The sequence below is a fragment of the Phocoena sinus genome, chromosome 1 (assembly GCF_008692025.1).
Source record: "Phocoena sinus isolate mPhoSin1 chromosome 1, mPhoSin1.pri, whole genome shotgun sequence".
In the NCBI taxonomy this organism is placed as follows: domain Eukaryota; kingdom Metazoa; phylum Chordata; class Mammalia; order Artiodactyla; family Phocoenidae; genus Phocoena; species Phocoena sinus.
In genome coordinates this window covers 101,634,758-101,646,907 of record NC_045763.1, presented here as the reverse complement: position 1 = coordinate 101,646,907, position 12,150 = coordinate 101,634,758, and the positions used below count along the sequence as shown (strand labels likewise).

Genomic DNA, 12,150 nt, shown 5'->3' with positions numbered 1-12,150 from the left:
ATGGTTCACTGTAAATTCTTCAGTTCTTTTAGGTTTTTGCTAGTCTTTGCTGAATGACTTGTTTCCCTTCCCCAGCTCTTGATCTTCCCACAAGATACAAATGAGTCAACAGAATCTTCATCAAAAAGAAAGAGAAAGACAAATACTGTATGCTAACACATATATATGGAATTTAAGAAAAAAAAATGTCTTGAAGAACCTAGGGGTAAGACAGGAATAAAGACACAGACCTACTAGAGAATGGACTTGAGGATATGGGGAGGGGGAAGGGTAAGCTGTGACAAAGCGCGAGAGAGGCATGGACATATATACACTACGAAATGTAAGGTAGATAGCTAGCGGAAAGCAACCGCATAGCGCAGGGAGATCAGCTGGGTGCTTTGCGACAGCCTGGAGGGGTGGGATAGGGAGGGTGGGAGGGAGGGAGACGCAAGAGGGAAGAGATATGGGAACATATGTATATGTATAACTGATTCACTTTGTCATAAAGCAGAAACTAACACACCATTGTAAAGCAATTATACTCCAATAAAGATGTAAAAAAAAAAAAAAAGAATTATGCTCCTATTGTCCTCCAGTATCTGTAGAAAGAAGTGTGAAAAATTAAGTGGTAATTAAACATAAAACAAGTGTTTTGTTTTCACCCTCAGTTTGTTTTTTGCTTGCTTGAGTCGTCTGCTCAGGAAATGGCCTTTCAGCTAAGTGGGTTTTTGAGGTTTGGTTATTTCACGGTTTTTCTATATTCTTTGGGTTTAGAGTGGAACAGAATCCTAAGCATTGCTGCTTGCTTTTAAAGATCTGCACTTCTGCTAAGACACTATTTTCAGATCCTCATATGTTGGATCTCAGCAAGTTTTTCTTTCTTACCTAATATCTATCTCCATCTTATCCCTCCCTAAGTTGAGAATAAACTTAGAGAGAGATTGTTCTGAAATATAGGCTTGAGGAAAGTAGACTTGAATTTTATTTTATTAGCTATCCTTTTGTTTATTCATTAGTAAATTTCTTGTTTTGATGGAAGTGAAGTCATTCTAAGGTGACAGATTATGAAACTATATGTCTTTTAGTTGTCCAAATATAGAAAATCACTTTCCTTTTAGGGTTATGCTTTGCTACTTTGCAAATAAGTTTGGAATATTTTAATTTTTATCAGTAATTAAGTCTATATCTTAGTCCTGAGATGCCTTATAAACTGGTTAAGAGTGTTTTTCACCATGTTCTGGCTTGTTCATTATTGTATATGCAGCCCTTAACATAGTACTTAGCATTCAGGGGATACTCAATAAATTTGTTGAACAAATTAATGCATTATTGTAGGTCTTTTTCTAATTAAAAATGGCATAATAATTTTAAAAGAAGAACTTAAAAAAAAATCTTTAATCCCACCCCTTCTGCAATTGATTCTGTTTTGCATCTTTTAGTCTTCATTTAACAATGCGCGTACTTTTACGTGGTTTTGGTTATTGTGAACTTGAAATTTTGTCTTTAAAAATTTTTTCCCATATTTTGTGCTTTTAAAAAGCCAAATTAAATTGCATTATTTAGAGCAGCAAGAAATTCTCCTAAATTTAATGATAGTTAGGAATAGTTTGAGAACTACTATTCTACTCTCATCAAATATTGTTGAGGATATGGTTCATTTTAATTTATTATGTGGATCGGGATTGAAATTCTTCATTGGCTTCACACTGCTTATAAGCAAGATACCTCATGACCTTCCCTTCCCTGTGGTAAGGTTCAATGAAGTAGATGCAGCCAAAGATGTTCAGAATCATTTCCTAAAGGAAGTTTGAATAATGTTGCAAAACAGAAAGGATTGCTCATAGCAAATAGAGGAAGTTCTAACAGCACATTTCCAAATTTTCTTCATGACTATCTCAGACTAATTTTGTTCTCGTATTTATTGAACTTCTGTCCTCGAACAGAGGTGTTATGCTGATTTTTGTCTCGTTCTCACACCAAATGAGACACGCTTGGGTAGGTTTGTACCCATTGGGGAGGGAACTTATGCAAGCTGAGATTTGCAAGCTTTTTCTAGAACAGCCTCGCTATCAGGGCCCAAATGCTACATGCAGAGTGTGGCTTCCAGAAACAATGGCCTTTCCTGAGGCTTTGGTTGAAGAGTAGAACTACCTTCTCTAGAAATAGTTCTTCAGGCTTTCTGCCCTAAAAGGTGTATTGTTGCCAGCTAGGTGGTTGATTTTACTCTTTTTCTGTTCCTCCATATTTTACTAGCATTACATACAGGGGATTTTATGCCAGATTCCTGGTCAGGTGCCCTTCTTGGGGGCCACTGTGCCCCTGGATCCCTTATAGACCAAGTGCTCTCAGTTTTTATAGCCAGAACCCAAATGAAGCTCAAAAAGTACTGGAAGGTGGGGGTGGGGTCCTGAAATCACACTTCCCTTAATGGAGGTTAGCACTTCCCCAGCTCTGGGAGAAACCCAGACTCTCAGAAGCAGCTGACTTTGCTTCATCCAAGAGAGAGTTAGGTCTATATGGCAGAATCAAAAGTTCTAAATAAAAATGCCTTCTCTGATGAACAGAAGTTTGCCACCGATCACACTGACAAGAAACCTTTTAGAAGATGTCTTAACTCCAAACAGTGTCTCCAAACTGGGCCTAAATGAACTTTTACAGAGTTCATTTGGGACATGAGGAAACAGAAGGTGTCAGCAGGGCCTTTGTGCTCATTGGGGATATAAGGAGAGGCAGAACCATCCATGAGACCTGTAATTCTGCCTTTTCCCTAGGAAGCAAGAAAAATTGTGAACTTTGCTTAAGGGTGATGGAGTGGAATAGTCTCAGAGCTAAGCAGCCCACACACACATTACATTCTGGCTAGCCTCTTGTTTGTTAAAAACTTGAATGGCAACCAGGTTCCTTTCCTGACAAGGAAGGCGCTAGGGCCCAGGAGTGAGGTGCTGGCTTTGTTGTGTGACCACAGAGTCTGGTTACGTACTAATTTCCTCTAGGGCTTGAGATGAAGTCAGTAAACCACAACCTTCAACATGCTCTGCTCAGGTGGCAGCAGTGGCTTCTCAGTGCTGTCTCGGCCATGACACACATCTAATATGCCCTCCCTTAAACCACTTGTAGACTGTCTGTCTTGCCCTGCAGCATGGACCAAAGAGAGATTCTGCAGAAGTTCCTGGATGAGGCCCAAAACAAGAAAAGTAACAAAGAGGAGTTTGCCAATGAATTTCTGGTAAGTCCTATGTGTGACATTCTCAGGGTAGTTACGTAGACTGTTCGATGACAGTGGTCCAACTCTCCTAGACCAACTTGCTCTTGGGATAAACTGACCTTTCAGGGGAAGAAGGTAACCTAAAAGTTTAACTTCTCTAAGTGATTTTTGTGTATTTTAGATGTTCTCTCCAAAATATAGTTTTAAATATTTTGTTTGCTAGTTCTTAGAGTTTGACTAGGAATCCTACAGATGATATACAAAATTCCAGTTGTATAAATCTAATATTAATTGAATATCTGTAGTTCCCAGGTATCTGAGTTGTGGTTTAGGCTTCAAATGACTAATTTTAATTAATATAAAGAGGAAAGAGATCAAGATTAACTTTTTATGCTTTTAGCCTCCCGTGGGTTCCATTTGGATAACAAAAACTCTTGAAGAGCACCGAAACTACTTTCCGCCATATTTCTTTTTTTTTTTATGAAGAAAAAAATATGAAAACATGAGTGTTTGCAGTAACAGGGTTTCCTTAATCTTCTTTTGCATGGAGGGGTGGAATGGCTAGGATGGGGAGTAGAGAAAAGTGAGGGATGGAAAGAAACATAAGCACAAGGTAGCCTGGGGTCAACTGGATTTGATTACCTAGAGGAACACTGCATCTCCTCTGGGGGGAACGGTGCTTACAGATGCAGTGACAGCTGGGTAGGACTCACTCATCCTATAACCCAGCACATCAGATGACGTAGGATGTCTGATAGTACCTATCATGTATTTGGGAATACTTCCAGCTGGTGTTTCAGAGTTATAAGAACTTCAAACTTTACCTTTTCAGCTATGAGGAAATGGGAAAAATAAGGGAATTTAAATATAAAATCTGAAATTAAATCATGACAGTGTCATCAACCAAATTATCAACTACTTGCCATGTTCCTTAATCTCACCAAGTCTCTGTTTCCTGCCTTCTGAAATGGGGATCGTAATGAATTTCCTACCTCTCTACACAAGCTTATTGTGATGACTAAATATCAATAATCCTTAAATGTGGTCATTCATTCAGTAATATTTATTGAGCACCTTCTATGTACCAAGTTTAGTTTTAGGCACTGAGGATATAGCAGTGAACAAAATAAGAACCTTTTTGCCCTCATGGAGCTAACATTCTGGTACCAGATAGTAGATGTGAAAACACTCTGTAAAGTCCCGAGTGATTAGATGTTATGATTGAGTGATTGCATATTATGGTAGAAACCCCTGTGTCAGCTCAACTTGGATAATGCCGTGGTGTCATGAAAAATGCACTCTAGTTGCCACTAGCCAGGCAGTCTTAGTCCTTCTAAGTAGAGTTAGCAGGGAGGGAGGGAAAGTAGAAAGCATGGCCTATGTGTCTTAGACGTGTGCCTTCCCCTGGGCTATATGTCCTGAGCCAAATTTCCCCAATGCAGAGAGGTAAAAAGTGAGGTGAGGGGGCAGTGGCAGCCTCTGTTATTTTGGTTGTGTTTTTAAAAATAATATAGACTACATCCCTAATATTTTACCTTTTCTTAGCTCAGTCATTAGTCTTTCACCAAAATATAGCAGCTACCTCACCTCCTGTTTTCTCTGCCTCTAGCCTTGCCCCACCTTCAATCAATTTTCTGTTTAACAGCCAAGTGATCTTTTAATACTACAGGTCTGGTTATTTCTTCCCTGCTTAAAAACCTTTTATAGTTTGTATTTTTTCCAGCTGTTTAAAACTGTGAACTATAATATGCATTGAGAAAAGTACATAAAATGTAAGTATAACTGTAAAGCAGCCATCACCCAGGTCAAGGGATAGAACATTGTCAGCCCCAGAAGACCTCTACATGTCCCTTTCCCATCAGGTCCTCATCCCCACGCCCACCCTGTCCTGCCCTGCCGAGGAATGATCACTATCCTGACTTTTATATTAATCACTTCCTTGCTTTTCTAGCTCCTAATTCTAAGGACCTTGTTTTTGGGTGGTGATTAAGTGGAACCTCACTGTTCACTGACTCATGTCCTCCAGTGGAAAAACAGAGTCTTTCCCTCAGCCCCACCTAATGGTTCAGCTGAAATACAAGAGAGAGTAGCTTTGGGGGAGTTGGGGAGCAGTGAATGAGGCCAGGCTACTTGCTTGGTATTCACAAGGTGAATACCACCCTTAAACTGGAAGGCTTTCCACCTGGTCATATACCACATTCCACCTTCAGCCCTTAATATCTTCTCCCAGGATTTGATGTTTCTGAGGTTTGAGGGCTGATTCTGTGACACAAGGCCACTGCTGGCCTGAATGGTGGTGCCTCTGTGGGAATTATCAAAAGTCATCTCTACTTACAGGTAGACATTCTGTACACCCTGCCCCGCCACTGAGTCCATGGCTTAGATTTCAGTCCTCACTTCCCCCTTGGCCAAGTATCTTTGTGCAGAGCACAAAGCCCTACTATGATAGCTAGAGCCAATACCATGCTGCTTTGGTCTTTTCCCAATGCCAAGACTAAACTCAATAATTCTTCTGTAGTTGAAACTGCCACTGACCACTCCTATAAGGTTTTCATGCATACATTCAAATATTTATTGAGTGCGTACTATGTGCAAAGCATTGTGCTAGATGCTGGTTCTGCAGTGCAATACTCCATGCTTTGGTGGAGCTTATCTTCTAAGACATTAGAGGACGTCTTAGAGAGACAGACATTAAACAACCAATTACTCTATTAAATATTTAATTATAACTGTGATAGTCTTGGTGGGGTGTCAAGGAAGCATCACATTCATTATCTTATTTATTACTCATTTTAAAAAAACCCTAGGGCTTCTCTGGTGGCGCAGTGGTTGAGAGTCCGCCTGCCGATGCAGGGGACTCGGGTTCGTGCCCCGGTCCAGGAAGATCCCACATGCCGCGGAGCGGCTGAGCCCGTGAGCCATGGCCGCTGAGCCTGTGCATCCGGAGCCTGTGCTCCGCAACGGGAGAGGCCACAACAGTGAGAGGCCCGCATACTGCAAAAAAAAAAAACCCCAAAACAAAAAACCCTATGAGGTAGCTCTGATCTCTGACTTACAGATAAGGAAACTGAGGCTCTGAGAGGGTAAATAATTGGCCTAAGCTCACTCAGCTGTTCAGCCATAGACATGAAATTTAACCTGGATCTGTCATATCAGAGCCTGTGAAATTAATCCCTATGCAATAATGTCTTGCTTAAGCCACTAACTGTAGTCCCTTGAAGGGCCTAGCATGAGGGTAAGTCTCTAGTTAGCATAGTTTCTATACAACAGAAATAGCAGTGTGCAACCACACTATTGAAAATTTCTTAAAGTACTTTAAGAAAATAAAGCCTTATTTTTTTTAATAAAATAATATTATTGCAAGGTAAAATAAATTCACCATAGTACCAACATCCCAACAAATACAGTTTTGGGGGGTGTAGAAATTCTAGTTTTTGTCCATTTATATTGATAGGATGCCTTTTATATTGCTGTAATTATAAGCATAGCTAAAATTTTGTATCCTCATATTTTCACTTAGCATTGTAACAAAACTATCATGTTGGTTAAAATCGATATTAATGACTTTTAATGCAGGATAATATGATGAAAATATAATAATCAAAGTAATAGCTAACACTTCTATATCTCTTATAGAAACTGTTCTAAACCCTTTTGTATGTCAACTCATTTAATCTATTGAGGAAGGCACTGTTATTATCTCCATTTTATGGATGAGGAAAATGAGACACAGAGAAGTTAACTGACTCACTCAGGGTCACATACCAGTAAGTGGTGGAACTGAGTTTCCAGTTCCGGCAGTCTTGCTTTACCATCTGTACTTGTAACAACTTTGGAGTCATATAAATCTGGGTTTAAATTTTCCTTCTGCCTATAATTAGCTATGTGACCTTGAACAGAGTAACTAAAAAGTGGTAACAAATAATATTCACTTTGTAGAATTGCTGTGAAGATAAAAGAATGAATATATAAAATGCCTGACATGTAGTAGGCACCCAAATAAGTTAATTATTTCTCTATTTTTGGAAACTGAGGTTATTTCTCATTTTTCCTGATTATTGATAAAACTGCAATGAATGTTTCCATGTGGTTTCCCCCTTCCTTTGGGATTATATCCTGGGGCTAGATCCCCACAAGTGTTATTATTCCTGGACCAAAGAGTATTAGCATCTAATTGGTTAAGTTTTGCCAAATATATTTCCAACAGAGTTTTTAAAACTTGAGATATCTGAATTTATCGTCTTCTTTACCACCTTGATAGTCTCAATTTAATATCTAAAAAAGATAGTAATAGGTAAAATTTTTGACTGCCTATCATATCCTAGGCAATCTAAGTGGTTTACCATATATGATCTTAATCACTACAACGACCCCAGGAGGCAAGCATTATCTTCATTTTACCCATGAAGTGGCAAAACCAGGATTTGAAACTCCGGTATGTTTGATTCCAAAGCCTCTTAGCCACGATACTTAAACTGCATCAAGCAAAATCATAGCATGTTTTATTTTTCTAATTTAATTAGTGTCAAATTGTACTTTGTTATGTTAATTTGATTTATTTGATTTCTGAGCCTGCCAATTTTCCATGACTATTTTCAATCTGCATTTCCTCATATGAACTTTCGGTTCATGTACTTTCCACAATAGCTAATCATGGAACCATGTTCCAGACTCTGTGCTTGAGTGCTTCACGAACAGAACCTCATCTAATTCCCAAAGAGCCCTTTATAATGAATGGCTAACAAAGTCCCACACGGACCAGCAGCTGAGTGCTTCTCCAGCTTCTTACAGCATGTTCATTTTCTTGTCTTTGTCATGCTTCCTCTGCCACAGGACTTTGCACACGTGCTGTTACCTCTACCTCGAATATTCCCCCATACTCCTCTTCACCTAGTTAACACTTCATAATTCTTCAGATAACGGTTTGCTGGCCGCTTTCCCAGAGAAGCCTTCCTTGACCTCCCTAAATATATCGAGTAAGTTCTCAGCACCATGTGTCATTTTTTAAAAGCTTCTTCTTCCCCCAACCTCACCCCAGCTGAATTGAAGGTATTCATAGCACTCATTACAGTTCCAGTTTCATATTTATTTGTCTGATTATTTGATTAATGTCTGCTTTCCCATCGGATTGTAGCTCCACAAAGGCAAGGCTCAGATTTAGTTCTTATCTTGATATCCTCAGCATCCAGCATAGTATTTGCTGTGTAGTAGACACTGAGGGTCAGAGAAATTAAACAACTTACCTAAGGTCATGGATTTCATAAGTGGTAGAACTCAGATTCGAAATAAAGCTGTTTAACTTTTGAGCTTGTGCTCTTGGTCCCCTCCCGCCACCCTGCTCTATTGCTTCCAATTTATCCATTGGTCTTAACCTCTTAAACTTAAAAAAATCATAGAATATAACATACACAGAAAAGTGCTTTAAACGCAAACATAAAATTTAACAATTAGTAATAAAGCAGGCATCTATATAAGCATCACTCAGATCAAGAAGTAGAACATTACCCACACCCCAGAAATCCCTTGGGTGTCCTTCCAGATCACAACTTCCCCCAACTCCCACCTGACTAGAGGTAAACACTATCATGAGATTACTTTTTTCTTTGTTTTTCAGCATAGCTTCAAGGCATATATATCACAAAGCAAAAGAGATTAATTTGACGTGTTTTTGAATTCTATGTAAATAAAATCATGTTATATATACATTTTTAATATCTTCCTTCTTTCACTCTACATTGTGTTTCTAAAATTCATTTGGTTGCATGTAGCTGGGTCTTAATTCTTTCTAATTATTTTTATGAATTCTGTCAAGGTTCAATATATGCAATTACTGTTGTGATCACAGAGCGCATGGAGAGAGGCCAAGCAGTCGCTTAGGGTGATATTAACTATTTTGGATCACCATAGTCCCGCGTCTCGACTTTAGCTTTGCTGATCTAAAAATTCAATTTTGTCAGTATGCTGAGAGTGATCAGGATCAGGCAAACACATAAGAAATTCACCAGAGGGCTTCCCTGGTGGCACAGTGGTTGAGAGTCCGCCTGCCGATGCAGGGGACACGGGTTCGTGCCCCGGTCCGGGAAGATCCCACATGCCGCGGAGCGACTGGGCCCATGAGTCATGGCCGCTGGGCCTGCGCATCTGGAGTCTGTGCTCCGCAAAGGGAGAAGCCACAGTAGTTAGAGGCCCGGGTACCACAAAAACAAACAAACAAACAAAAAACCACCAACAACAACAAAACAAAAAGAAATTCACCAGAAACAAGAATACCAATTTATTAATTTTGGGCAGAGAAAAATCACTATCAAACAGAGTAGAAGTTTGCATTGGCTGGCCAGCATATTCTCTAAATTTGGAGAGAAACTTACATGAGAAGCCAATGATAATCAGAAAGTTGCTTGAAGAGCATAGTGATTTTAATGGCCTCAACTGTGATGGTATGAAGTCTTCATCTCCCTGTTTGAACCCTCAGGTTGGTGGCCACCACTCTTTTCTGGACAACACTAGGGACTTTACTTTCCTTTTTCTAAGCTTAATGAGGACCATCCTCTTCCATTAGTGTATTTTTCTTATCCGATTGACGATAATTTACAGAGGAATAGGTATTCACTTTGGTCAACTACTGCAACTGATTGTGGTTTTATGTCATGTACATTTTAGCCACTGTATTAAATGTGGGTTAAGGCTTGGTTATGTGTTTTTATGCTAGTCAATTTGCTGCATATCTTTATGTTTAAAACTCCTTAGATGTTTTTTTTCTTTTCTACATTGAAGGTAGTTGAGGCATCTTGATTTAGAAAGCATGTGTAAAAGTATGAATTGTGTAGAAAAAGTGAGAGCTTAGCTAATGACAAGTGTGCTAAATATGCATATATGAGCTCACTGGATGTCTATATGTATTTGTTCAAAAGCTGGATATGAATACAGAGATATGAACACAGCTTCATGTAGGTAGAGTAATTTGAGTATGGTGTATTTTCTTCCTTCTAAAAAATGTTTTGGAGTGAAGAAACCACAAAGGGAAATACAAATAACAAAAACATCGCTAATAACACTTTACTTATCAAAGGCACCTATACTTAAAACATTATAATCCTAATGTTGACCAGCATTCAGAAATATGCAGTCTCCTACATTGCTGGTATAACTTTCTGGAGGCAAAATTTGTATATGGGTTCTGATATGTATTTAGTAATATGTATCAAAAGTCTTTAAAATGAGAAAGTTCTTTGATCACTCCAAAAAATTCATCTGAAGGAAATAATGAAAGATATTTATATAGATTTTGGCCACCTATTGTAATATTGTTCATAATTATTGTTTAGGAAGATTGGAAGCAACTTAAATGTCCAATAGTATAAAGGAGTGGGTTAAGTAACTCATGTTGCATCTCATACAATAGAATACTCTGCCACCATTAAAAATTATGTAGAATAATACAAATTGATATGTAAAGAGAGCAAGTTACAAAACCCTATATGCCGTGTGATTCCATCTTCATTACACATGTATAGGTAAAAGTTGGAATGTAATATTTTGAAATATTAAGAATGATTAACTGAGTAGTGGGGCTATAGGTGATTTTTAATCATCTTTTCTGGGTTCTCTATATTCTAAAATTTCTCCAATTAATATACATTATTAAAAAATATGCATTACTTTTTAACTTAAAAATCTATATCAAAAATTTTCCTTCAGTGTTGTTGGAATCCATTTAAATAATAAAAAGCCCAAAAAAAAGGAATTTTATGTTTCTTGGAGATGAGGTGCTTTTGTAGAAAAGGTAAATATTGTATTAATTAAATACAAAGGCGTATTTATTAAATTTGAAGGATTCAATGAACCCTAATAGAAAGAAGGTATCCAGTTGTGAAGGTCAAGTACTAATGACGGTTTATAATGCACTAGAAGTCAGATTGGTATTATAGCAACTTCTGGAGACTTATCATAGACAGACCAGAGAAGACCTGGATACATCTTAGTTCTATAGAGAAGATCTAGATACATCCTAGTTCTATATTTATTTATGGTAACAACACTAGCCAAGCAGTCACGAACACAGTACCTCCTGCCTAGCAAGTGCCCAAACATCTGTTGAATCGAAATGACTCATTTATGTGAATCAGCCTGTCACTTGAACATACTTATCAGCATTTCCTGACTTTTGTGCCCATTAATGTGTAGTTTTTTGCTGCTTCCACTGGAATAAATATATCACATTACCTCTAAAGCTAATTTCTCCCAACTGCATCTCCAGTCTTTCACTAGGGACCACCCAGGCCCACATTTTCAGTTATTCACAGGACATTTAAAATACATTTTAAATACATGTCTTGCCATATCCTCACATTGTATTTATCTAAAGCTGAACCTCTTGGTTTACTCACCCCAGTTTAGCTATTGCTACCCACCTGCTCACTTACCTGACTATTGGATGGCCGCGCAATCCCCATAAGTTTGCCTGTCTAGCTGGAGATGATTGTATGCACACTCAGGGCCAGTTCAGTCTCGTCCCGCATTCCTACTAGTGGTACCCTTGTTTACTGGATGGAGAGGCCTGAGCTCCTAATTCCGTTTCTTAGCATTCATGCTTTCTCTATCCCGTTGGAGGCTTGGAATAGATAGTACTGACCTGCAGTTGTAAGGCATTGAGGAACTATCTTGAGAAACTCTGGAGACAGCCCAGCTTTGAGTCCCCTCTTCCGCCTGGCACAGGAGGGCCAAGACTGATTTTTCCCACACCCGAATGTAACTTATGCTGTTTTCTATACAATAGTGTGGTCCTCCAAGGCAAAGGTATTGTGCTTCCTTTTTCCTTTCTGTTCTCTTTTGGGAGTGACCTTAGTTCATTTACTAATAATTACTTTTCTAGTCAATAAGATGAACATGCAATAGGTTCAGTCCTGATTCCTAGAGATTCATGGCCAGGACCTCGGTTCTGTTTTCCTGTCTTGAAAGGAAAG

At 38.7% G+C, this 12,150-nt stretch overlaps 1 protein-coding gene across 4 annotated transcripts in view; it reads left to right on the top strand.

The window, feature by feature from the left end:
- The first annotated feature begins 3,004 nt into the window (after positions 1 to 3,004).
- PTPN22 (protein tyrosine phosphatase non-receptor type 22) overlaps positions 3,005 to 12,150 on the top strand; it is a 50,517-nt gene continuing 41,371 nt past the window's right edge. For all 4 annotated transcript variants that reach the window (XM_032638502.1, XM_032638491.1, XM_032638527.1 and 1 more), the window contains exon 1: positions 3,005 to 3,208. In XM_032638502.1, coding sequence (XP_032494393.1) covers positions 3,122 to 3,208 — 87 coding nt within the window. In that variant the 5' untranslated portion in view covers positions 3,005 to 3,121. The remainder of the gene's footprint in view (positions 3,209 to 12,150) is intronic.